Here is a 25,774-nt window from a genome sequence, read left to right as displayed (position 1 = left end):
TGATGTTTGAATTGACGAGAAAATTAATATTACCTGGATATATATGATATCTGTGGTGTTGTTGCACAGAAGTCAGATGAATAATTGTGTGATCTTATAATTAATTGTCGAATGAAATCAAATGAGAAAGTTATTGACTAGAAAATAAATATTAAGTGGAATTGAATGATGAAATTAATGATGTTGATGTTTGAATTGGAATAAAAGATGGCTTACCTAATTGGGAGGGGGCATATTGCAATGACATATGATGATATATTAATGACAAGCTGTGTGCTGTCATTGATCACTAGAGATGATGTGGCATGTTATACGAGCTGTGTGTTGTGTAATATGATTGATGAGGGGATACCGTATAAGCTGTGTGTTGTGTAGTATCAGTGATGATGGGATATCATACGAGTATAGCGTAATACAAATATATATTAAAATATAACATAAAGTTTATATATGCCATATTAAATAATAATTTTAATTACAAAAAATATTATAATTTACTAAGTTGTTGATTAAATTTATTTTTGTAGAAAGATAAAATGTATAAATAAAAGTAACATAATTTATTATTATCCAAAATAAAATGTGTGATATTGATTAATAATTATAATATATGGTCAATTTTGATTATAAAATTGATCAATTATTAAATATAAAATTAAATATATAAAAAATTCAAAAATAAAAATATAAATAAAAAACTAAAAAAAATAAAAAAAGCTCGCGAGCTTATGAATAGAAACAATAGAGCTCGAACTCAAAATCGAGCCGATTCGTGAATCTCACGAGCCGACTCGACTCATCTGCTATTCCTACGTGCTATAATAAGTACAATATACATGACAAGACATAACATATTCAGTATTTCAAAATCTTGATGGAATAAATTCTTATTTCTTATACTTATAAACTTAGGCATGAGAATCAAATCCAAACATACTTTTATTTTTAGAGAACTAATAAATCATTTTCATCTTATTAGATATAATAAAAGCTGAAAATAAAACCAAACTTCTTTTGTGTTGGTGTGTTTTGTGGAGATAGAGATAGAAAAATAAAGATAAATAAGTATAAGTTAGAGATAGTGTGTATGTTTAGATTTATTTTTAGAGATAATATAAAATAAGTATGGTATGTTTGATGTTGGTTAGTGGGAGACAAAAAGTACTGTTTATTGTTAAATCATATCTTTTTTATATATATTTATATATATATGTATGAATATATATATATATATAATTTATTTAGTTGTAAGTGCATTAAAATAAATAATATTTTCTAATTATATATCTACGAAAAAGAACAAATATAATTTATATAAATACACTTTTATAAATAATTAAATTCACTTCAATAACGGATTAAGGAATATTTTTGTTAGACGTTCTATTCGAGATGATAAATTTAAATATACTATTTAGATAATGTAATATTTGAATTAATCGCGTAGAATTGATATTATTTTTTATTTTTAAAATTTCTTAATTATTCCAATAATGTAGAAAAATATTACATACAAAATATTAAATTGTTAAAATGAAATATATTTATATTTAAAAATTAAGAAGCTATCTCATTTTAGGACCTATTTTTTGTTGGGCTTTTGAAAACACAAAACTGACTAAAACAAATAAAAACAACTCTAAAAACTACAAAACATTGTACCCAAACATACAAAGATATATTAACGTGATTTTTGTCCACAAATAATTTAATAATTGGAATATCAATTTTCAACAAATGGCCAAAAAAAAAAAAAAAACCCTTTAGGAAAAATAAATGTGGCAAAAAACCTATAACCAATCAAACTTCTGGTAGATTAGTTGGTAAAGATTTTGACTTTTTGGGTTGCATCCCACTAATGATCAGCTAGAGCCCAAAATTTCTTCTGAATTTAATAATTGGAATATCAGTTGATTTTCAACAAATTTCTAAGGTAAGAAGAAGACTCGTGTGTTGTCTGCATCTACTTCTGAGGCTGAAAGCAACCGTCGAAGTACTAAATTAATATGTACTGGTTTCAGTCAACTCATTCTTCCCTTTTGTAGTCATTTTTTATTCTTCTTCCATGATGTTGTTGCTTCTTCCTCAAATCTTGATTCCTCATAAACAAAACTCCCGGAGGAAAGTTTCCAGGAGGAGGAAGAAGAGAAAGTGGTTTTCTGGTTTGATTTGATTGAATTTACTGGAGTATTGGTTTGTGGAAAAAATGGGCACGGAGCAGTTGCTCGGTTTTGAACCTCCGGAGTTGAGTTTTCCATGTAAGGATTCATGTTCATTGCATTTGACTTTGTTTCCAGTTGTTCATTGTTTGATCAGTTTTGGGGATTGCTTTGCTATAGGAGTTGGTAATTTTTCTTTTTGAATTTGATTTATTGATGATTGGGTTTTTTTTTCTTTTCTTTCATGGGTTTGATCAGTTGAGCTGGACAAGCAACTATCATGTTCTATGCGGTTGTTGAATAAGACGGAAAATCATGTTGCTTTTAAGGTGAATTCTTGTTTTCTTTTTCTTGCGATTTCTCTGCTTCGTGTTCGTTATTTGGATGAAAATTTGTTATTTATTGCTGTATATGTATGGTTATCTGTATTCAGCTTTTGACCACTAATCCGAAAAAATATGGGGTTCGACCAAGAATTGGAATTCTTGCTCCGGGATCAGCTTGTGACATCACAGGTTCTGATTTTTCTTTTATTCTTTCCTTTCTTTCCTTCTTAATGGTATTGAGAGGGATTTTGTGGTTATAGACTAAGAAGCCATTGGCTTGAAAGTATTTCTTTGGTTTTACTGCATTAACTCAATAATAAAAGAAGCTTATTTTCGTGAAACAACTCGACTTTATTATGCTTTAGTGATTTTTTGTAGTGACTATGCGAGCTGTGAAGGAGGCTCCCCAAAATATGAGGTGCAAGGACAAGTTTATGATTCAAAGTGCAGTTGCAAGTCCTGATGCAACAAAGGAAGATGCTCTAAACATGGTACTTATGACTGGATTAAACTCGTTCTGATTTGAATAATGTTGTCCTTGTTTCTTGCATTTTTATTCACATTTAAATTTGCGAAGCGGGTTTCAGAATTTATTTCCCAATTGTTGTGATTTAAGCAATGTTAGCCTTGTGGATGCTCTAAACATCAACTGGGCTATATTTCCACGCTACTCTTCTAAAACATGCAAAAGTGGGAAAAGAAGCTGGCGGCACCCTTGTTTAACAAATTCTTGTATGCTACAAATGTCAGATAAATGATCACATATTTGAACATCTGAAACAATTTGTAATATAGCTTGGCTGAATGTCTGGAAACACCTTTCAACATTCTCCTCTGCGTTTTGATACTTTTGGTGCTTTTGAATGTCTAAAATCAACCAGAGATCATTGAGAACAAAGTTCTGTATGTTTAGTGAACTAAATCCAATGATACATGGTGCTTTATCATGATCTTATAAATTTGATTCTGACATGTTCCTTTGTAGTTTAATAGAGATGCTGGACATGTTTTTCAAGAGTCCAAACTACGAGTTGTTTACAGCAATCCAACCGTTGAGGCACCAGCAATGGAAAATCCAAATCCTAATGGTCCCGAGGTTGGTATTTTTGAAGATTTGTTTCCCATGCTCCATGGATTTCGTTCATGCAGGTCACTAACCCGTGTTTAGATCTCAATGTTTTACATGTTAAAATCCTGTTTTGTCATGGCCATTGATAGATACACATGGCAGCATTTACTTAAATTTAGTCTTGGACCTTCTTCCTCTTGGTTGAATCAGTTCTAGCGTCTTCCATGGTTTTAAGTGTTGTCTTTGTTCCAATTGTCAGGGTGGTCCTAGACAGAAAGATATGTCCTTTGAGTTTTAAAATATGCTTCTGTATTAGCATTATTTGGTGACGTGGCCTGAAAATTATGTATCTCCCTTGCTTATATCATTGGACTCTGGATGAACCTGCTCTTACTTTACAAGTCATCTATTCCTTCTCCAATAATATCTTTAGTTGTCTATCTCTCAATGCTGAGTTATCTACTTTGTTTTGCAACTGAAACACATAGATGAGGAAGCTTCTTGACATCCAACCTTCCAAACTCCAATTCCCCTGTAAGTAGATTGCGATTTCTTAATTATGTTATTTGTACTGTTATTTGTGGAAAAAAAGTCTGCCTCATTTAATTGCACCTTCATTGTAACAGTAAGTCTGAACAAAGAGCTCTCTTCGTCACTTCAGTTATCCAATGTGACTGATAACCATGTTGCTTTCAGGGTGAGCCTCTCCACTTCGGAGAAACCTTTAGTTAAAAGAACTTTTATCTACCATATGACCTCCATGAGGTCTTTCATTTCTTTTGCTTCTTTAGTTTAAGAAATTCTCCAGTTTATGCGTGCGTGGCATTCATGTGTATCTTTCACTTCATAATCATCTCCAGATCAGTGCGAGCCCGAAGTATCTTGTCCAACCTAAAGTTGGAATCATTTTGCCTCAGTCTACATGTGATATCACAGGTAGTTACTTCAGAACTTTTTGGTTTGATTTCCAATAATATATTTATTTATTTTCTATTTTGGGCGGCAAATCATAAACTGAAATTGGAATTTATCCTTCCTGTTCTACCATTTTGGAACATTATTCCTGGTTGATCCAGTACCTGAAACGTTAAGGTTTTTCCACTCCAGATCTAGATGTGTCGGTGTTTGCTGCCACTCAACTATTTTTCTTTTTATGATAAGCTGAAATAAAATGCTTACTTTTATGCATTTTTTGTCGAATGACTTTTTGGTCTTTGTAGTGAGAATGCAAGCACAAAACAAAGTTCTGTCTGAAATGCAATCTGAGGATAAGTTTCTGATTCAGAGTGTAACTCTATCTGCTGGCACAACCACGGAGGACAACATAGCGGATGCAGTGGTAATTGATTTTTGTTCTTTGATTAGAGCTCCTGTTCCCTTTTAGTGTTCCGACTGAATGTACAAAAAATTCGCAAAACTCATTTTGAAAGCGAGCAGATAGAAGTCGTTATGCATATGAGGTTTTCACATTATTAAGCGCATGAATGCTAACATATTGTGCGATATTTATTCTTTTCAATTTTACCCACTTTTGACAGTTTGATGGAGCAAGGTTTCCTATTGAAGAGCGTGAAATGCAAGTGGTTTACATCCCGAAGCAAGAAAACAAGAGTGCTGATGTTGCTGAATTAATCCTGAGGGGCATCGTTGTTAGTTTGCTAGGTCTAGTTTCCTGCTACCTCATGAAGCAGACACTATCACTGATCTGGTATTCAACTCTGCCTAAAACTACGCTTGGTTTACATATCATAACGGGTTTATTCTTGTTTTCATTGTTATATTGCATAGAGGTCTTAGTCTGTTTTCCTTTTATATATCAATGGGGTTTGCTCAACAATCATGTATCGTTCTAGGGACTTATATTTAATTATTCAAGACTATATGTATATATACATATTATTTCCTAATAAGTTCGTTTAGAATACTGCTGAATATTTGTCGGTTCACTTCGATTGTTACCTTGGAAGTGACACATGTTTGGTTCTTGAACCCAAAGACCTTTGGATGTGTATGGGCTATATTGGTTTAGTGTTCTCTGGTGTGCTTGCTTGTCAGAAATATCTCTTCTTGAGTTTCGACCGGATATGTGATATATCTCAAACATATTTCAATACTCTTGAAAAAATATGTAACGTTAATTATAATCATTATATTTTCTTTATAACGATATTAGTTGCACATCACATGAACTATTATCATAATACGTTTATTTCACATTCCGTTACATACTGAAAAGATAAATCTCATCTTAAGACTCATCTCGTCTCATTTTTTCGTCACCAAAATGCGATAAGGCGAAATGCTAAGCAATAACACGCTAGGTTCTCAATTCTGGCTGATCACCCCATATGACTTGAGCCTTTTGGGTTCTGACTTGGACTGAATTCTTGTTTACAGGAGTTTGGCAATGGTAGGAACGATGCTGATGTTCAAGATGATAAAGAAACTGGTGTCGGACTCCGTCGAAGATTGGATAGTAAAGACTCTTCTGTACATCTTTATGCATCTTCTCTTCGGACGCAAGGAGAACATACATCTGTCGCGGGGTTAACATTAATACAGTTGAATCACATTTATAACAACAATGAGGACACACAGGACAGCGGAAATGAAACACCGGTGTGTATATAGAGCTTTCCTCTTCTCAAACATGTAAATTAGAATACGAAGTCACATATCTCGAGGCGTGATGTAAATATATTTCTTGGGTGGGCTGTGTGTTTCTAGTCCTGTAGAACTAGTGTTCCTTGTTTCTGCAAAGGGGTCAGAAATGAGAACAAAAGTGTTCTTGGAGCTGTGTTTTGATGTCTGATGCGAACTCTGTAGAGAATGTATGTTTGATGTATGCTGCATGATACAAAGTTCATTAGTGGTACATCAGAGTACTGGTCTGCTACGCATTTGAAGATGCCTCGTTTCTTGTCAGTTGTTGGAGGATTGAAGAGAGTGTTTTGGCTAATTGCTAGAACTTCGAATCGAAGACAAATAGCTCTTTGTTATAGTTAGCCTGATCGGTAGTCTCACTTTTGTTCCTTTTCCTTGGATTTTAAGCCTACGTTTGGTTCAAATTTGGTAAAATTCTAAATTTATCCAAATTTTAGTAATTTTATGGGATATTATTAAAGTAAGTCTACTTCTTTTTTATATTAACATGTAGTTATTATTTAGCTTAGAAAATTTATCTTATAAATGTTAGCATTTAGGTCTACTTTTGGGTCAAATTTTGTGGATTTTTATATAGTCTAAGTTTTTGCAGTTTTACGTGGTTTTATTAAAGTAATTTTATATTCTTTTCATACTAAGATGTAGTTATTATTTAGTTTGGAAAATTTACCTTACAAAACCTAGGGTTTAGGCTTACTTTTGTTTCAAGTTTTTAAGAATTCTAAGATTGTCCAAATTTTAGTAGTTTTATACAGTTTTATTAAAGCAACTCTACTTTCCTTTCACACTAACATGTAATTATTTAGTTTAGAAAATATAGCTTACAAATATTCGGGTTTAGGCCTACTTTTGATTCAAGCTTTGTGGAATTTTGAGATAATTCAAATTTTAACATTTTTTACACGATTTTCTTAAAATAAGTTTATTTTTTTTCATACTAAAATGTAGTTATTATTTAGTATAGAAAATTTACCAAAAAAATGCTAAGATTTTCATTTAAGAAAATGATGTAACCCCCCCCCCCTCCCCCCACTTCTCTCTCTCTCTCTTTAAGCACCAAATCAGCAAAGGTGGTGCATTGAGCAAATTATTTTTTTATGAAAAAAAAATAGCAATTTAACTCTCGGAGCTTTTTTAAAATGATTCAATTTGTCCTCTGTCTAGGAAGGTAAATTGCTGTATTCTAAAAAATATAGGAGGGATAAATTGCTGTATTTTAAAAAATAGGGGATAAATTACTAATTTTTTTTATAGAGATTAATTTGCTCATTTACAATATCACAGAGAGATTGTACGCAATTTTTTCCTTTACAAATATTCATGCAATTAGATCCGAACACATCCCGTAGGTTACCAAGCTTGGTCATGTCGAGTATTATAATAGGAGCTAAAAAGACTTGCTTTGTAATTAATTCTAACTATACAAGAGAATTTCAAATTTGCTTCAAGATCAATGTACCAATCAAAGTCATGTCTTTCAAGGATATAACACTATAAGATCCTCATCAGTTTTCAATATTGTTGTATGTTCCAATTTTTTTTCGTGCCTAAAAATCAAAACATAATAAAATATGACAATGTAAAAATAGTGTCTAAAAAAAAAAAACAGGAATAATATATTTTATATTCCAAATTCTTCTTTCCTCGAAAATAAATATTTATGCACTTGATAGTTTTAAAGATAAAATCTTTAGTTGGAATCTATACGAACTTGAATTTAATTTTTTCTAACTTTAATTTCGAGGGTTGACTAGTATTTGTAATCGTAATTTCGACAGTACAATCTTGAACATAGAATTGAGGACTTGAAGAGGTGGCCACTTGAATTTCCTTTAAAGTTGAATTTGAATATTTATAATGTTAAATTGGTGAGCATCTTTCTACTAATAATTTGATATCCGCCTTAAATATTCTCGAACTTAATGATTCCATACGGATAATGAATTCAAATGGCCTTCTCTAACACCCTCCGATCTCTTTTGCATGTGCAAAATGAGCTTCAAAAATCTCTTTATATAGTATTTTAAGAATAAGAGTCACAGTGTACCTTCAAAACCTTTGATATTTTATACGTGTAATGTTTTTTTATTACAAGAAAGATAAATATCATGACTTGATTTGATCGGCATACATGTATATGTTCCATGTAGTGTAAGCTAATTAGCTTAATTCATTGGCTGCAAAGCATAATTTTATTACTTGAACACTTCGATCTGACATTAGTTAGCACTTAATTTGATGATGAAAAATATATTATAATATCAATTAGACTAACTCTTTATATTTAAGAGGAAAAAAATGCAATTTACCCCTTGTTATATTTGAAATAAACAAAAAACCCCGTTAAAAAAAATTATTAATCGAGGAGCAATTTGCTTCATTTTCCAAAACATATAACAAGTAGCAATTTGCTAAAGAAAATTTTCCACAGGAAATTTTTTCTTCATTCGACATGTCACATAGAGTAAATTGCATTTAACCCAAACCATTTTTAAATTGAAACTCTAAACAAAATGTATATATATATATATATATATATAATTTGATAACTAATTTAATATTTTAGACTTTCACCATGTAATTTGGCATAAACTTTTACTTACCCGGTGATACTTCGTAGCAGGCCTAGAAGGAAATTGGAAGAAGATGATCTTCCTCTGCTTGAGGACCAATGCTAAAACTGTTGCAGTTCTCACTCACCGAACTGTATTCTCTCCATAAGCTCTCCTGATGTCCTGGAACCTCCTTTGTCTTTCTCAGTTGATCCAGTTCTGCTGCCACTTCTTTCATACTTGGTCTATTATGCGCTTTTATTTTCAAACATCTCTTAGCTAGCTTAGCCAGTGCAAGAATTTCCTCCTCCTTACCTTCAGAAACCACTACTTTATCCACAATGTGAAACAAACTATCGTCCTTAACTGCTGATCGGAAACGGAACGCCAATCCCTGATCATCTTCGACAGAGACAGCCTTTTGTCCTGTAAGGATTTCGGCAAGAACGACCCCAAATGCATAAACATCGCTCTTGTCATTTAGTTTTCCAGACCTGAAATACCCAGGGTCCAGATAACCAAATGTGCCTCCTACCAATGTTGTCAAGTGAGTTTTGTCAATGGGTACTGATCTTGAGAGTCCAAAGTCAGATACTACAGCCTTGTAATTTTCGTCTAATAATATGTTGCTCGACTTTACATCTCTGTGGAATATGGCTGTTGAAGCATAGGAGTGCATGTAAGCCAGCGCCCCAGCAACTTCAGCAGCAACCCGTAGCCGATTCTCCCAAGAAAACCTGCAGCTGTGAGGCTCATTATGAAGATGCTGCGACAGGGTGCCGTTAGATATGTATTCATATACGAGCAATGGAGCTTCAGTTTCTAAACAACAGCCCAATAACTTGACTATGTGCCTGTGGTTGATCTGTGACAGGATGGAAACCTCATTTACGAATTGCCGAACTTGTCGACTGTCATCGATTATGTTAGCCTTCTTTACGGCAACTATTCTTCCGTCTGATAACATTCCCTTGTAGACGGTGCCAAGTCCTCCTTTCCCTAGAACACGACTTCCGCTGAAGTTGTCTGTCGCCTTCTCCAGCTCCTCAATCTTGAAAAGTGTCAATTCAAGTAGTGCACTTCCCCAGGTTGAGAATATCCGCTGTTGCAGTAGTAGACCCCCATTTCTCCTGAAAAAATTCTGCTTCATTTTGCTTTCCTTTATTTGTTTAATCTTTCTCCAAGTCCAGATGCCAATGGCAACTAATATCAGAAAACCAACACCGAGGCCGGTTCCTGTTGTTGCAACGACTATTCAGTGATATTAGCCCAACTCCAAGAAACATTACAAGCTAGAAGGATCTAAATTACCTAATGGGATCAGCAGTTCAAGCGTACGTGTACGATTAGGCAAACAGAAGTAACTGCCATGTGTGTTAACACAATGAGTTTTCACGGGGCAGTTGTTATCTTCCCAATTGGAACACTCATCAACGTCTGCACGTAGAATTCGAATTAGCAAACATGTAATTGCTGATTGTTTGAATGTTGCGTGTGAGAAATAAATGAATTAGTGTTATATATTACCCAGGCAGCCTTGAGGGAGATAAGGGTTGCCTCGGTAGCCGATGTTGCATTTGCATCTGTATCCCTGAGCTGGATAATAGTCAATGCAATGAGTATTCTGGCCACACACGTATGCATCTATGCTTTCCCTTGCTTTATTGCAGCCTGTATTACCAACTGCCCATTCATGTATCATCGGGACAACATAGCTTTCATTACATGTAGAGAATTTCATGTTATTGAAACTAAGGAAATCCTTCTCCACAAAAGTAAAGAAACCACATTGATTTTCCCAGGCTTTTGTCATGTAATCCGTTCTCTGTACCCTTACAGACAAATTTCTTAGAGTTTCTTGGAAACTTATCTCGCAGCAAAACAGGCCGGAACAAGAAGAAAGCTGCGCAGGGACTGTGTCGTTGGGGTTGCAGAGAGACGAGCACGATCCCTGGACCTTGCTGGTGTCTTCATCAATAAGGTAGACTATAATATCACACCCCATCGCAACAAACTGATTCATGGCCTTGGATATACTGTAATGCTGCTGTAAAACCGGTCGGAAGAAAGAAACATAAGGCCCTCCTGATCCATTAAACGGAAGCGTTACACCACGGAAATTCTTGTGTCGCAGCGTGTGCATTGAGATATTGATGCTCTCTACCTCCCAGTCTAACAAAGCTAGAGAAGCAGAACCAGTTGACTCATTGCAAATGATTCTGAATGTTTCATCGAGGTAGCATCCCTTGCTCATGCCAAATGGATAAGGAACTTCTATATCACCACATTTCCTTTGGCAATCACCTGATGCTTCTGCTTTTATCTCTGCAGCTTGCAAGAGCGTTGAGGCGCTGCAGATGATCAGAAAAACAAGCAAGAAACGATGATCAGTTGCCATTTTCTTTGTTAGTTCCTAATCCATCTAAAGCTTGTTTCCATGATTGCACACATCTCTCCTTCAAGAGCACAACAGGGATGTGGAAATTTTGCTACAGCACAAAGCTGGATCTTGAGATTCAGATCTGACTCCGTCTATTGCTGATCACTTGAAGCCCGAAAAAAAGTCAGCTGCAATCAACTCCAAATTGCTCAATAGTATTGATATTTTATGGATTGTGCTTTGACAACACAGCAAAGAAAACATTTATCTAGATTACATAAAGTTCCACGAAAGAGGTTGCTTGTGAGAATAGTTTACTGCAATTTATATTTTTCAATGTGAGAATAATTTACTCAATATGACGAGCAACTGGGGATAGAAAGCTGCCTCCAAGTAGTGTTCTCTTTTTTTCTTTTTGGGGGTAATTGACCTTTCTCCTAAAGAATGATGAATGAAGCCAATGATGAATGAAGCCAATTTAGAGCTTGGTACTGGTGGAGGGGAATCCTTGAAAAGATGGGTTCCATGGGTCAAATAAAGGACAACTAAATACATAATCAAAACTTTTAAATGTCCAACAAACAAAATATCTCTTAGTAATTGACGTTTTAATATTACATAATCATTTCTGCTCTGTAACTTTTACTCCTATTTCAACCAGTTTATACTATAACACCATTGCAATAGAATAAGAGTTAATTGCATTTTACCATCATAACTATCGATTATTTATACTTTGGCATTTAAATTTTTTTTGGGAAAAAATACAGAGACTTCCCCTGTGATAATAAAAATGTTCAAAAACCCCCCTATGAAAATTAAAGTATTAATACCCCCCAATGATATAAAATAAAGTTAAAAAAATCCCCTCCGTACAAAAATTGGGCCACATGCGCTTTGACTGCGATTTTTCTATAAAAATACCTTTTTTTTGACATTTTTGCCTTTCTCTCACATTTAACATATAATATTATATATGTATTTAAGAATTAAATATTATTTTGTATAATAATTATTTAATTAAAATATTATATATTTCTATTAATAATAAAATATTCTTTTATATAATAATTACTTAATTATTTATATAAAAATATTATTTTAATTAATTAAAATTAATTTTATATATAATTAAAAAAAACAGCAGCGGCGGCGTCGTCGCCACTGCCGCTGCTGAAGAGGAGGGCCGGCACCCTCCTCACCCTGGGCGACGGGGGAGGGAAGGGGGGGTTTGGAGGTGGAAGGGGTGGGGAAGGGGGGAAGAAGATGGAGGTGGGGTTGGGGGTGGGGGGTGGGATATAATTGTTATTTTTGAATTTTTTTTTTATAAATTATAATTATATGTATTATAAATGTATGTTAAAAATTATAAATTAAAATAATTATATATTAATAAGCCTAGTTGACCGATTGACTAGAAGGGTATTTTAGTCATTGTTTCCTAAATAATAAATTCAAATTGATCAGGGAGCGGTGTGATTATTTATTGGTAACATAGGGTGACTTTTGATATTAAAAATTTCATAAGGGGGTTTTTGATATTTTGTTATATCACAGGAGGTCAAAATGGATTTAACCCTTTTTTTTTGTGTCAACTCACTATCTTAATTTTACACAATTTTACACTTTGTCATGTATAACTGTTTTCAACAAAGCATATGTAATGTATAATAATTATGTGATGTGATATTTTTTATATATGCACAACACGTGATGTTTTTCCAGCAGAAAAATCAACAAAAAGACGATCATAAATGACAAAGTGCAAATTTCACAAAATTGAGATGGTAAGATGACACAAAAAAAATAAAAAATTGGAGTCTAAGAGGAAATCGAAGCTCAAAGCAAAGCTGAGAGAGAATTAAAGGTATAGCAAACAACAATTTACTATTTTCGCCTTGCCGCCACCGGCCAGCCGCCGAAATCTTTTCCGTCCACGCGCACCACATCCAAAATCACCGTCCAACGATCTCTCCAGCCATGCTGCGCATGCTTTGAATCTGGCCCCGACGGGCCGCCACTCGCCAGCCGAAGTTATGTATTCGCCGACATTTTCACCACCATCGTCTTTCTCAAATTCCAAACCCATCCCGACAAGACACCAGTCGCCGCACATACCGTTCGACTCCCCATCACGAGGCGAACAGATCCCCCCAATCAATTTTTGGGTTTCACCAACCACAGAAGGTGGGCTCTTACCTGAACGCCTCTTGTCGCAGACCACCGAGTCGAACGAGCCATCTCCCAACAATTTTCATTAAGGCCTTGCATAAATCACAAAAATTCGAAACATCCGAAACGCCGTCGATTGCGCACCCTTTTCTCCACCATCTGACGGACGTTGACTGTCGGAGAACAACCGATGTACTCGCCTTCCCATGGTGGACCAACCCCTCCAATAAGAAACCACCATTGGAGCCTCGACGCCTGTGGAGACCTTGGTCGCCAACTCAGTTGAGTCTCTTCTCGATACCTACTTGGACGAGTTAACTCATAATTTGCCCCTCGTTATGCAGAAACAGGTTGAGCAATAGAAACCACCATTCCTATGATAAAATCATTTGCTGAAGTTGTTTCCAATTCGGCAGGAAATTGGAGTCTCCGTCAACATCCCTTTGGTCTCAGAAAATTATTTTTGGCCAATCATAACCCCCAGCCACTCGGTATCAAGTTCGTTAGCCAAGGCCGCCCCACTCTTTCATCTGCAGATGCTGAGACGGAGGAGCTTGCGACGGCCCATTGATTTTCCCTTATCGGAAAATTCTCACATGGAGCACCCCCTTACAGCTAAATGGATCAACTTATTGCTAGATTGGGCCTTCAAGGCACGTTTACAGTGAGCATGATCAACTCCAAACACACCCTTATCTCTTTTCGTTTACAGGCGGAATGTTCAATAGCTAACCAGCGAGAAAAGAGGGACAAAGATCAACAGGAGAATGACAATCAAGTGGAACAAATTCAGAGCCATGGAAAGCAAGGGAATTTAAAGATGGACAATACAGGAACTCCAGCAAGATTATCTCCAGACTCTGAAACTTATCAAGGAGCTTCCATACAGGGATGGACCTGTCACACTACTTTGATGCCTCAAGGAGAAAAATGCACATCAACATGGAGAACTACAACTTGGATGATCCCTTAATTGTAGAATTATTAGATAGGGATTGTGATGCTGAAAACCATGAACTAAGTTCCAGAAGCAAGCTAAAAGCCAGAGGAAAAGCTAAGAAGACCCCAAAAAGTGGTAACAAGGGCTGCATTTCAACAAAGGCACTAGGAACTAGAATCCCATTAAGAGGAGAATGTAGCAACGAAAAACAAAAAAATAAGTTCCTTTGTGAGATGGATATCATTGAGATTCAAGCTACCGAGGAAACTAGTGAAAGTGAGGCTCAGAACATTAAAGAAAGTAGTGACACAGAGGAGGCAGTCACACCAATCTACAACAGATTTCAAAGCCTGGATGACAACGACTCACTTCTGGAGCTTGATATTGAGCTCCAGCCACATGTACAAGCAGGAGACCAAGAGATCCATCAAAATGTCAATGACACAACACTGGAATCTTACCTTCAGGAACTCATTTTGGAAGACTCAACTATATCTAAAAAATTAAAGAGAAACAATTCTATGGAAGTTAACTCTATCAAAACAGGCAAAGTTGGAGGTAAAGGAAAAAAGAACAAAGGTAACAGTGTTACTAAGACCCTCCCTAAAAGGTACACAAGGTCTGTTTTCTCTTCCTCTCTATAATTTTACATGACCAAAATTATAATTTGGAATGTTCGAGGTATTGGTAAGATAGATAAACAGAAAAGTCTCTTTGACATGCTTTTAACTCATAGACCTCATATTTTGGTTTTGCTGGAACCTTTTATTCAAGTTGAAGATGTTTCTTTCGTTCACAGGTTTGGCTTTCATTATGTTTTCTCTAATATTTCTAACAAAATCTGGTGTCTTGCTCAGTTTGGTTTTGATGTTAAGGTGGTATAGAATTCTAATCAACTCCTTCATGTGAAAATATGTTCTATACTTCTTCAAAAGGATATTCTTTGTAGTTTTGTATATGTCAAATGTTATAGGAATCGCAGGAGAGCCTTATGGGAGGAGCTTAGAATGTTGTCCTCAACAAAGTACCTTGATTGTTGGAGGAGATTTCAACACTATGCTACATACAAATGAAAACCAAGGAAACAGTATCAATAGCTTGGGCTCTATTGAGGACTTTAATGACATGGTCTTAGATAGTGGATTAATTGATCCAGGATTTGAAGGGGAACCTTTCACATGGACTAACAAAAGGGTTTGGAGGTGCTTAGATAGAGTCTTATATTGTCAAGAATAGGCTGAATTATTCAATTCCACTAGAGTTTCACATCTTTCCAGAAGATTGTCATATCACCACCCACTGTTAATTACTGCCACTAGAACAGAGGACAAAGTTCCTTCCTCTTTCAAATTTCAGCATATGTGGATTATGCACCACAACTTCTAAGACATGGTTAAACAATCCTGGGATACCCCAATCCAGGGATATGGTATGCACAAGTTGCAATAGAAGCTATATAGGCTTAAGGATCACCTGAAGCAGTGGAATAAGGATAATTTTGGCAATATCTTCTCTCTAGTGGACAAGCCAAGGCTTCTACTAATGAAGCAAAGAAGCAATTTGATAGGCTGCCATCCAAAAGCAATTTGATCAACTTAACAAACAAAATGCTGCTTTGGTCCATGCTCTTAACCTTGAATCTGAATTTTGGAGGCAGAAAAGCAACTGCAAATGGTTTGAAGCGGGAGAAAGGAACACCGAATTCTTTCACTCCTCTGTTAAGAAGAAAATGTTGAAATCTAGAATCTCCAAAGTGATGAATAATCAAATTGAAATAACCGACTCTACTCAAATTAAGGAATCTGTAGTTCACTTCTTTGAAAGTCTCTTATGTGATATCTCTACTACCTCACTACCTCATGATTTCCCATTCCAATTTTCTCAAATTCATCAAGATGTCCTCCTTAATCTCTGCCAACCACGCTCCCAAGAAGATATTAAATAAATTCTCTTTTCTATTAATAAAGACAGTGTAGCTAGGCTGATGGATTCTCTTCAGCATCTTTCAAGCTTGTTGGAATACTATCGCAGAGGATGTCACTGTAGCTGTCATGGATTTCTTTAGGGGCACCCCTATGCCCAGAAGCTTCACTGCCACATCTATCATTCTCATCCCTAAAAATGACTCACCCCAATCCTGGTCCGAGTTTAGACCTATCTTCCTCTGCAATATTACTAATAAGATCTTGCCCAAGCTTCTTTACACTAAAATCTCCCAAGCTCTACCTGGCCTTATTTCCCCATCCCAGACTGGTTTTGTGCCTGGTAGGCTCATTGCTGACAATATCCTTCTGGCCCAAGAAATGACACATCATCTCGACATGAGACATAGCAAAGGGAATCTTATCTTAAAATAGGATATGTCCAAGGCTTATGACAGGGTGAACTAGAAATTTCTCTATGTGATTCTTGAGAAGATGGGTTTCCCCTCCAGATTTATTATCTCATCAAGCACGCTATTGAACACTGTTAGTTTACCATTCTGGTTAATGGAGAACCATCTGGCTTCTTCAAAGCATCTCAGGCCCTTAGACAAGGTGACCCAATATCTCCTGCACTATTCATCCTTGCTTCAGAGGCTCTATCCAGAGGGCTTAATCACCTTTTCTCACAGAATTCTGATATGTTCAATCAGACGGGCTGTAAAACTAAAGTGTCTCACCTGGCCTATGCGAATGACATCATTATTTTCACCAAATGTGAGGAACACTCTCTGACCAAACTGTTGCAATCCCTGGATCTATATGAGGACCAATCAGGCCAAAAAAATCAATCACTCCAAGAGCTTCTTTATCCCTGGTAAAAAGGCCAACCCACATAATCAAATCCATTACAGGCTTCAACCTCAAATGTCTTCCTATCACCTATCCTGGAGCTCCACTGCATAAAGGACATAAGAAGAAAATTTTATTTGAACCCCTTATTGACAAAATCGGAAACAGGATCAGTGGATGGGAAACATTTTTCACAAGGGGGCAGGCTTCTACTTATTAAAAGTGTTCTATCTTCTATGCCTATATATCTTCTTTAAGTATTGAGTACTCCTGTTGGCACTCTATAGAAAATTGAACAACTTTTTATCAAATTCTTTTAGGGATCCACTACTGACCACCAAAAATTCATTGGACTAAATGGGCATTCATCTGCTATCCTTGTGAAGAGGGGGCTTGGGTATCAGAAACATCAAGGATACTGTCACAGCCTTCACCCATAAACTCTGGTGGCTGTTGAGACAAAATAATTCTCTATGGGGAAGCTTTACTATCAGTAGATACTGTAAAAAGTCTACACCTGCCTCAAACTAAAGCTAAACTGAAAGACTCTAACATTTGGAAAAGAATTTGTAGCATTAAATCTGTCTCTCAGGAGAACATTTTCTGGAGCCTGGGAGCTAGCAATGTTTCTTTCTGGTATGACTGTTGACTCCCTGTAGGCATCCTTCATTCCCTCACAAACCCCCAATAGAGCCTCAAATGCCTTGGTAAAAAACTTCTGGACCATCAATACATGGGATATTGATAAATTGAAAGAAGTTGTTTCTCAGCATATTATGAAGCTTATTTTGCAGATCCCCATTAATCTTATTTTGCAGATCCCCATTAATCCTCAACATCAAGATTTTATGCATTGGAAACCATCCCCCCATGTTTCCTTTTCTACAAAATCAGCGCGGGAGATTACTAGAGATCACAAACCTTCACTACCCAGCTTCAAAAATATGTGGTCCCACCTCGTTAGGCCTACTATTTCTATCTTTATTTGGAAAGTCCTCCATAACTGGATACCAATTGACAACAGACTCAAACAAAAGGGCATCTCCTGGCCTATGGATGTGTTTGTTGTTTGAAGGAGGAGGAGACTATCCCTTACATTTTCCTTCATAACAAGGTTTTCCTTGAAGTTTTGAGCTTCTTTACCTCCAAATTTCAACTCAATATTCTAGATACGAATAATTTTTTCATGATCCTTCAAGTCTGGAGAAGTAATATTTCTAATCAACTTCACATCAGAGATATTCTTCCCCCACTAATCATGTGGAACACTTGGATTTGCAGGAATGCTGCCATATTTTAGGGGGCTCCTTTCAAAGCTAATCGTATTATCTCATAAACCCTCAATTATTTTCATCTTCTAGGTAAAACTAACCTCGTGAGAGCTATACAATGGGAATGGGACAGATCCGTTGCATCCCTTTTTAAAATTAAGCCAAATAGAGAATGGTTCAAATTGAACATGGATGGGGCTTCAAAAGGAAATCCAGGCGTCTCAAGGGCACGCAGTATCATTAGAAATCATCTTAGTCAGACCGTCCTTGCATTTCAGGAACATCTTGTCCTCATCTCCAACACAGCAGCAGAACTGAAAGCTATCTATAGAGGTATTAAATTATGCATTTATAGCAACATTAGGAAAGTTTGGATGGAAATAGATGCCAACATCGCCCTCAAACTCATTTCCTCTCCCTCCCATGGGCCATGGCACCTTCAAAATCTACTGCAACAAATTAAAAATCTTCTATCCTAAACTGAGTTCAAGATATCACATACTTTTAGAGAGGGTAACCAAGTGGCCGATTATTTTCCTAACCAAGCATGTCTCGATCAACATCTCACTATTCTATCTCCTAATAATATCACAGGTATTTCTAAAGGTTTGATTAGACTTGACGCATGCTCCTTCCCTGCCATTAGAATCAGAAGTACTAGTACCTCTAATTTCAGTTAAAATATTTTCCATAAAATTAGGGGTACTTCATTACTGATTGGTTCTTTGTCGACACTTGTTGTCCTATCTGAGCCTTTTTTGTACTATTTATGTGATTATACCTGTATGGATTCCTTGGAGGTTACTCGTTCATATGGTTGATGTTATGGCCAATGTTTGTCTGAATACCTTCTGATTTTGTCACTCTGTTGTGCTCGTTTATCTGGTTGTTTGTTGTTATATCATTTGCAGGTCTTATGAACTCCTTTCACAGGTTCAACGGCTACAAGCCATACAAACATGATCTCCATGCTAATACTAATGTTCATTTATTTATCTTTTGGAACATTACATACATTCTGGCTTGACTCTTTTGTACAGATTTATTGCAGGTGTTGTGCGATCCACGATGTGGTGGGATAACAATTTGACTCGCCATAATTTTTCTTAGTACACCTGCTCGTATCTTTTGTTGTAAAGGAGTAGTACTCCTTGTTTAACGTTGCTCTATTTGTAAGGGAGTAGTACTCCTTGTTTGTGGCTATTCTAAAAATTTTAGGGAGGTAGCTCTCCTTGCTGTAACTATTCTTGGGCATTTTAATATAGAAGGACTGGGGACTCTAAAAAGCTTCCCCCTACCTTTAGGTGGTTTTTGTGAAAAAAAAAAAGTTGACACCAAAAAAGTTTTAATAAAAAAGTGTAAAAATGAACAAAGTTCGGATGATAAAATGTATTTTATTCATATAATAATAGCAAATACAACATGGAAATTAAGTTGTAAATATTGAATAAGAAATGGATAATACCCAATTATTTGACTTGATTTGATCAGCATACATGTATATGTTGCATGTGGTGTAACATAATTAGCTTAATTCATTGGCTGCAAAGCATAATTTTATTACACACTTCGATCTGACACAAGTTAGCACTTAATTTGATGATGAAATATATACTATAATATCAATTAAACTAACTCTTTATATTTAAAAGCAAAAAATATAATTTACCCCCTTATGATATGTGAAATAAGCAAAAAAAACCCATTAAAAAAATTATTAATAGAGCGATAAATTATTTAATTATTCAAAACACAGAACGTAATTTGCTAATATTTTTTTAGTGAAATTTTTTTATTCATTTCACATGTCACATGGGGTAAATTGTATTTAACCCAAACCATTTTTAAATTGAAACTCCAAACAAAAATAATATATATAATTTGATAACTAATGTAATATTTTACACTTTCACCATGTAATTTGGCCTAAACTTTTACTACCTGGTGATACTTTCTAGCAGGCCTAGAATGAAATGGGAAGAAGATGATCATCCTCTGCTTCAGAACCAATGCTAAACCTGTGGCAGTTCTCATTCACCGAACTGTACTTTCTCCATAAGCTCTCTTGATGTCCAGGAACCTCCTTTGTCTTTCTCAGTTGATCGAGTTCTGCTGCCACTTCTTTCATACTTGGTCTATTATGCGCTTTTATTTTCAAACATCTCTTAGCTAGCTTAGCCAGTGGAAGAATTTCCTCCTCCTTACCTTCAGAAACCACTACTTTATCCAAAATGTGAAACAAATTATCGTCCTTAACTGCTGATCGAAAGCGAAACGCCAATCCCTCATCATCTTCGTTGGAGACGGCCTTTTGTCCTGTAAGGATTTCAGCAAGAACGACCCCAAAAGCATAAACATCGCTCTTTTCGTTTAGTTTTCCCGACCTGAAGTACTCAGGGTCCAGATAACCAAATGTGCCTCCTACCAATGTTGTCAAGTGAGTTTTGTCAATGGGTACTGATCTTGAGAGTCCAAAGTCAGATACTACAGCCTTGTAATTTTCGTCTAATAATATGTTGCTCGACTTTACATCTCTGTGGAATATGGCTGTTGAAGCATAGGAGTGCATGTAAGCTAGCGCCCCTGCAACTTCAGCAGCAATGCGTAGCCGATTCTCCCAAGAAAATAAGGAGCTGTTAGGCTCATCATGAAGGTGATGCGACAGGGTGCCGTTAGATATGTATTCATAAACGAGCAACGGAACTTCAGTTTCTAAACAACAGCCCAGTAACTTGACTATGTGCCTGTGGTTGATTTGTGACAGGATGGAAACCTCATTTATGAATGACTGAACTTGTTGACTGTCAGCGATTATGTTAGCCTTCTTTACGGCAACTATTCTTCCGTCTGATAACATTCCCTTGTAGACGGTGCCAAGTCCTCCTTTCCCTAGAACACGACTTCTGCTGAAGTTGTCTGTGGCCTTCTCCAGCTCCTCAATCTTGAAAAGTGTCAATTCAAGTAGTGCACTTCCCCAGGTTGAGAATACCTGCTGTTGCAGTAGTAGACCCCCATTTCTCCTGAAAAATTTCTGCTTCATTTTTCTTTCATTTATTTGTTTAAGCTTTCTCCAAGTCCAGATACCAGTGGCAACTAATATTAGAAGACCAACACCGAGGCCGGTTCCTGTTGTTGCAACGACTATTCAGTGTTATTAGCCCAACTCCAAGAAACATTACAAGCTAGAAGGATTTAAATTACCTAATGGGATCAGCAGTTCAAGCATACGTGTACGATTAGGCAAACAGAAGTAACTGCCTTCTGTGTTAACACAATGAGTTTTCACGGGGCAGTTGTTATCTTCCCGATTGGAACACTCATCAATGTCTGCACGTAGAATTCGAATTAGCAAACATGTAATTACTGATCGTTTTAATGTTGCGTGTGAGAAATAAATGCATTAGTGTTATATATTACCCTGGCAGCCTTGATGGAGATAAGGGTTGCCTCGGTAGCCGTTGTTGCATTTGCATCTGTATCCCTGAGCTGGATAATAGTCAATGCAATGAGTATTCTGGCCACACACATATTCATCTATGCTTTCCCTTGCTTCATTGCAGCCTGTATTACCAACTGCCCATTCATGTATCATCGGGACAACATAGCTTTCATTACATGTAGAGAATTTCATGTTATTGAAGCTAAGGAAATCCTTCTCCACAAAAGTGAAGAAACCACATTGATTTTCCCAGGCTTTTGTCATGTAATCCGTTCTGTGTACCCTTACAGACAAATATCTTAGAGTTTCTGGGAAACTTATCTCGCAGCAAAACAGGCCGGAACAAGAAGAAAGCTGCACAGGGACTGTCTCGTTGGGGTTGCAAAGAGACGAGCACGATCCCTGGACCTTGCTGGTGTCTTCATCAATAAGGTAGACAACAATATCACACCCCATTGCGACAAACTGATTCATGGCCTTGGGTATACTGTAATGCTGCCGTACAACCAGTGGGAAGAAAGAAACATAAGGCCCTCCTGATCCATTAAACGGAATCGTTACACCTCTGAAATTCTTGTGTCGCAGCGTGTGCATTGAGATATTGATGCTCTCTACCTCCCAGTCTAACAAAGCTAGAGAAGCAGAACCAGTTGACTCATTGCAAATGATTCTGAATGTTTCATCGAGGTAGCATCCCTTGCTCATGCCAAATGGATAAGGAACTTCTATATCACCACATTTCCTTTGGCAATCACCTGATGCTTCTGCTTTTATCTCTGCAGCTTGCAAGAGCGTTGAGGCGCTGCAGATGATCAGAAAAACAAGCAAGAAACGATGATCAGTTGCCATTTTCTTGGTTAGTTCCTAATCCATCTAAAGCTTGTTTTCATGACTGCACACATCTCTCCAACAGCACAACAGGGATGTGGAAATTATGCTACACAGTTACACCACAAAGCCGAATCTTGAGTCAGAGTCGTTGATTCTTCTATGACTTCCGTCTGTTGCTGATCACTTGAAGCCCAAACAAAAGAGTTGTTAGAGTAGAAAAGTCAGCGGCAATCAGCTCCAAATTGCACAATAGGATTGATATTGTGTGGACGGTGCTTTGACAACACAGCAAAGAAAACACTCATCTAGATTACATAAAGTTCCAAACATGTGATATTGTGTGGACGGTGCTTTAATGCAATTTACTTACATGTGATATTAAAAACAAACAAATTATCCTCTTACAAAAAAATAATAGCAATCATGTGACATTGTAAAATAGTAAATTATCTCTCTACGAAAAAATAATACAATTTCCCCCTGTATTTTTTTAAAACGAAGCAATTTAGCTCCTTAAGGGTACAGTAACAGGGAGGTAAATTGCTTCATTTTTAAGAAACACATGGGGGATAAAATGACCGTATTTTTAAAAACAATGAAAGAAAAATTGCTATTCATTTTCTCATATGAAAATAATTTGCTCATATACAATATCACAAGGAAGTTGTTTTTTATTTTTCCGGAAAAGACCAACTGGGGATAGAAACCGTGTCCAAGCAGTGTTCTCAATTTTTTTTGGGTAATTGACCTTTCTCCTGAAGAATGATCAATGAAGCCAATTCACAAAAAGGTAGCTAGTAGGAGGGAATTAGAGCTTGCTATGCTCGACCTGAGCTCAATCCTCTCTGTTTCGACTCGCGACCTTTTTTTTTTTTATTTTTTTATATATATTTTTATTTTTAAAATTTTTTTATATTTAATTTTATATTCAATATTTTATCAACTTTATACTCAAAATTGACCATATATTATAATTATTAATTAATTTCATACATTTTATATTAGATAATAATAAATTATGATACTTTTATTTATATATTTAATCTTTATACAAAAATAAATTCAATCATCGACTTAATAAATTATAATATTTTTTATAATTAAAATTATTATTTAATATGACCTATATAAATTTTGTGTCATATTTTAATATATATTTGGATTGTGTTGTACTTTTTTTAATTGATAGGTAATTCACTTGTAATTTTTTTATCAATTTTTGAGTTTTATATTAGGGATGGCAGCTCCACCATTTTTGTCGAGCTCGAGCTCGACTCTGCGACTTCGAACTCGAGCTCGACACTGCATTCCCAAGCTCGAGCTCGAGAAATTGTGCTCGAGCTCGTCAGCTCGACAGTGCCTGGACCACGTGAACCACCCCAGGGTGCCTCAGGCGGACGAGTCGAGCGCATTTGCCAGAATCACATCCAAAAACACACAAATGGAGATGTTACCTCCGACCTCACCGGCGATTAATGGATGATTCTGCAGTTTCAGATTGACATGACTGCAAAAATTCCTCAATCCCTTCAACGATGTGAAGAGTTTTGAGAGCGTCGGCCATGGCGACATTTGTGATATTGGCAGGGATCTTGTTCTTCTTGCAGAAAGTTTGCAATTCTCTCCTTGTGGGGGGGGGGGGGGGAGGGGGAGGAGAAGTGGTGGGTGGCGGTGGCGGAGGGAGAGATGGATTTGGGCTAGGGTTCTAAGGATTTGGTGAAGAAAAAAGATGGAGAAAGAATGGAGATTAGAAAGAGAAAGACAGAAAGAAAAAGAGAGAGAGATGGGTTTCGACTTTTGTTGTATTATTATTATTATTATTATTATTACAACTACTACTAATATTATTATTTTAAATCATGAGATTCAATTATCAAATTTTTAGATAGATATAATTAAAATTAATATATGTTCACAATTTGCAAAATTTATATATTGATAAATGTTAGTATAACATTGATCTAACTATCATCTTATATTGTTGAACAACATTGGTTATTCGGACCATCAAAATTCAGATCAAACCATTAGATATGATCAAACTTACATAAAAATACATTTGGTAAAGTTTTAAACTTATTGAAAATACGAATGTTAAGATATCATACTCAAAATATAAGAGTAATCATTCAAGACGGTGTATCGTTAAATCAGGCCATGTGATTTTAACTCATATCGTCAGATATAATCTAATGGACACAGTCTTGTATATATTTAAATTTCGTATGAATCGGGTGCCCGAAATTTAAGATATGGTAATTATTGATTAAACTTTTTAATCTCATTATATATATAATAAAATAATAATTAGAATTGTTCAACCATCATCATCATCATCATCATTATTATTATTAAATTATATTATTGTTGTTGTTATTATTATTACTAATATTGTTATTATTATGATTATTATTATAATTTTTAGATTAATTCATAGAAATTACTAAATTTTGGCATAAATTTATAAATAATAAAAAATCATAAGTGAATTACTTGTCAATTTAAAAAATGTATAACGCAATACAAATATATATTAAAATATAACATAAAGTTTATATATGCCAGATTAAATAATAATTGTAATTACAAAAAATATTATAATTTACTAAGTTGTTGAATAAATTTATTTTTGTATAAAGATTAAATGTATAAATAAAAGTACCATAATTTATTATTATCCAAAATAAAATATATGATATTGATTAATAATTATAATATATATGGTTAATTTTGATTATAAAATTGATCAAATATTAAATATAAAATTAAATATATAAAAAATTTAAAAATAAAAAAATTTAAAAAAATAAGAAGAGATCGCGAGCTCATGAACAGACACAAGTCAGCTCGAGTCGAGCTCAAAATCGAGCCTCGCAAGCCGACTCGACTCATCTGCCACCCCTAATTTATATCAAGATACATACTGTACATTATGCAATCTATTTTATTACTTATAAATTTATGTCGAAATTTAGTGATCCCTATGAATTAATCTAAAAATAATGATAATAATAATGATGATGGTTGAACAATTTTAATTATTTTTATTATTGTTTCATTATATATAATGAGATAAAAAAAGTTTAAACAATAATTATGATACTTTAAAATTCAGGCACTCGATTCATACCAAATTTAAATATATATATAAGACTGTGTCCATTAGATCATATTAGACGGTATGATCTAAAATCACA

At 35.4% G+C, this 25,774-nt stretch overlaps 3 protein-coding genes across 5 annotated transcripts; 1 reads left to right on the top strand and 2 right to left on the bottom strand.

Annotated features, from left to right (window-relative positions):
- Positions 1-1,913: 1,913 nt before the first annotated feature.
- Positions 1,914-6,429, top strand: LOC105155840 (vesicle-associated protein 1-4). The gene is made up of 11 exons (XM_011071813.3): positions 1,914-2,258; positions 2,418-2,488; positions 2,593-2,674; positions 2,864-2,976; positions 3,471-3,581; positions 4,043-4,088; positions 4,181-4,251; positions 4,415-4,490; positions 4,775-4,893; positions 5,093-5,262; positions 5,952-6,429. Exons 1-11 carry the CDS (start codon positions 2,207-2,209, stop codon positions 6,103-6,105), a joined length of 1,065 nt encoding a protein of 354 aa, XP_011070115.1. The 5' UTR covers positions 1,914-2,206; the 3' UTR covers positions 6,106-6,429.
- Positions 5,684-11,168, bottom strand: LOC105155933 (wall-associated receptor kinase 5-like). Its single transcript, XM_020698478.2, has 4 exons — positions 10,298-11,168; positions 10,082-10,207; positions 8,822-10,006; positions 5,684-6,090 (listed from the first exon to the last, which is right to left on the bottom strand). The coding sequence occupies exons 1-3, from the start codon at positions 11,166-11,168 to the stop codon at positions 8,844-8,846; spliced, it is 2,160 nt and encodes a 719-aa protein (XP_020554137.1). The 3' UTR covers positions 5,684-6,090; positions 8,822-8,843.
- Positions 11,169-20,171: 9,003 nt separating this feature from the next.
- Positions 20,172-24,376, bottom strand: LOC105155839 (wall-associated receptor kinase 5). 3 transcript variants are annotated; one of them, XM_088877595.1, is made up of 4 exons: positions 24,032-24,376; positions 21,725-22,760; positions 21,509-21,634; positions 20,172-21,433 (listed from the first exon to the last, which is right to left on the bottom strand). In XM_088877595.1, exons 2-4 carry the CDS (start codon positions 22,593-22,595, stop codon positions 20,271-20,273), a joined length of 2,160 nt encoding a protein of 719 aa, XP_088733721.1. In that variant the 5' UTR covers positions 22,596-22,760; positions 24,032-24,376; the 3' UTR covers positions 20,172-20,270. The 3 variants fall into 3 exon arrangements, with proteins under 3 accessions (XP_088733721.1, XP_088733722.1, XP_011070114.1); XM_088877596.1 differs by having other exon boundaries at positions 24,044-24,376; XM_011071812.3 differs by having other exon boundaries at positions 21,725-24,376.
- Between the last annotated feature and the right edge of the window lie 1,398 nt (positions 24,377-25,774).

Source organism: Sesamum indicum, linkage group LG2, assembly GCF_026168435.1.
Source record: "Sesamum indicum cultivar Baizhima isolate 11 linkage group LG2, ASM2616843v1, whole genome shotgun sequence".
NCBI classification, from domain to species: Eukaryota; Viridiplantae; Streptophyta; class Magnoliopsida; order Lamiales; family Pedaliaceae; genus Sesamum; species Sesamum indicum.
This window is presented reverse-complemented; position numbering and strand designations above follow the sequence as displayed.

Excerpts from the sequence above, each read along its gene's own strand:
- LOC105155840 (XM_011071813.3), top strand. The coding sequence starts at position 2,207 with ATGGGCACGGAGCAGTTGCTCGGTTTTGAACCTCCGGAGTTGAGTTTT. Across the intron at positions 3,582-4,042 it reads CAAATCCTAATGGTCCCGAG|ATGAGGAAGCTTCTTGACAT; the intron begins GTTGGTATTTTT and ends TGAAACACATAG. Across the intron at positions 4,089-4,180 it reads TTCCAAACTCCAATTCCCCT|TAAGTCTGAACAAAGAGCTC; the intron begins GTAAGTAGATTG and ends TCATTGTAACAG.
- LOC105155933 (XM_020698478.2), bottom strand. The coding sequence starts at position 11,168 with ATGGCAACTGATCATCGTTTCTTGCTTGTTTTTCTGATCATCTGCAGC. Across the intron at positions 10,208-10,297 it reads TCTCCCTCAAGGCTGCCTGG|ACGTTGATGAGTGTTCCAAT; the intron begins GTAATATATAAC and ends TTCTACGTGCAG. Across the intron at positions 10,007-10,081 it reads TGAACTGCTGATCCCATTAG|GAACCGGCCTCGGTGTTGGT; the intron begins GTAATTTAGATC and ends TTGCAACAACAG.
- LOC105155839 (XM_011071812.3), bottom strand. The coding sequence starts at position 22,595 with ATGGCAACTGATCATCGTTTCTTGCTTGTTTTTCTGATCATCTGCAGC. Across the intron at positions 21,635-21,724 it reads TCTCCATCAAGGCTGCCAGG|ACATTGATGAGTGTTCCAAT; the intron begins GTAATATATAAC and ends TTCTACGTGCAG. Across the intron at positions 21,434-21,508 it reads TGAACTGCTGATCCCATTAG|GAACCGGCCTCGGTGTTGGT; the intron begins GTAATTTAAATC and ends TTGCAACAACAG.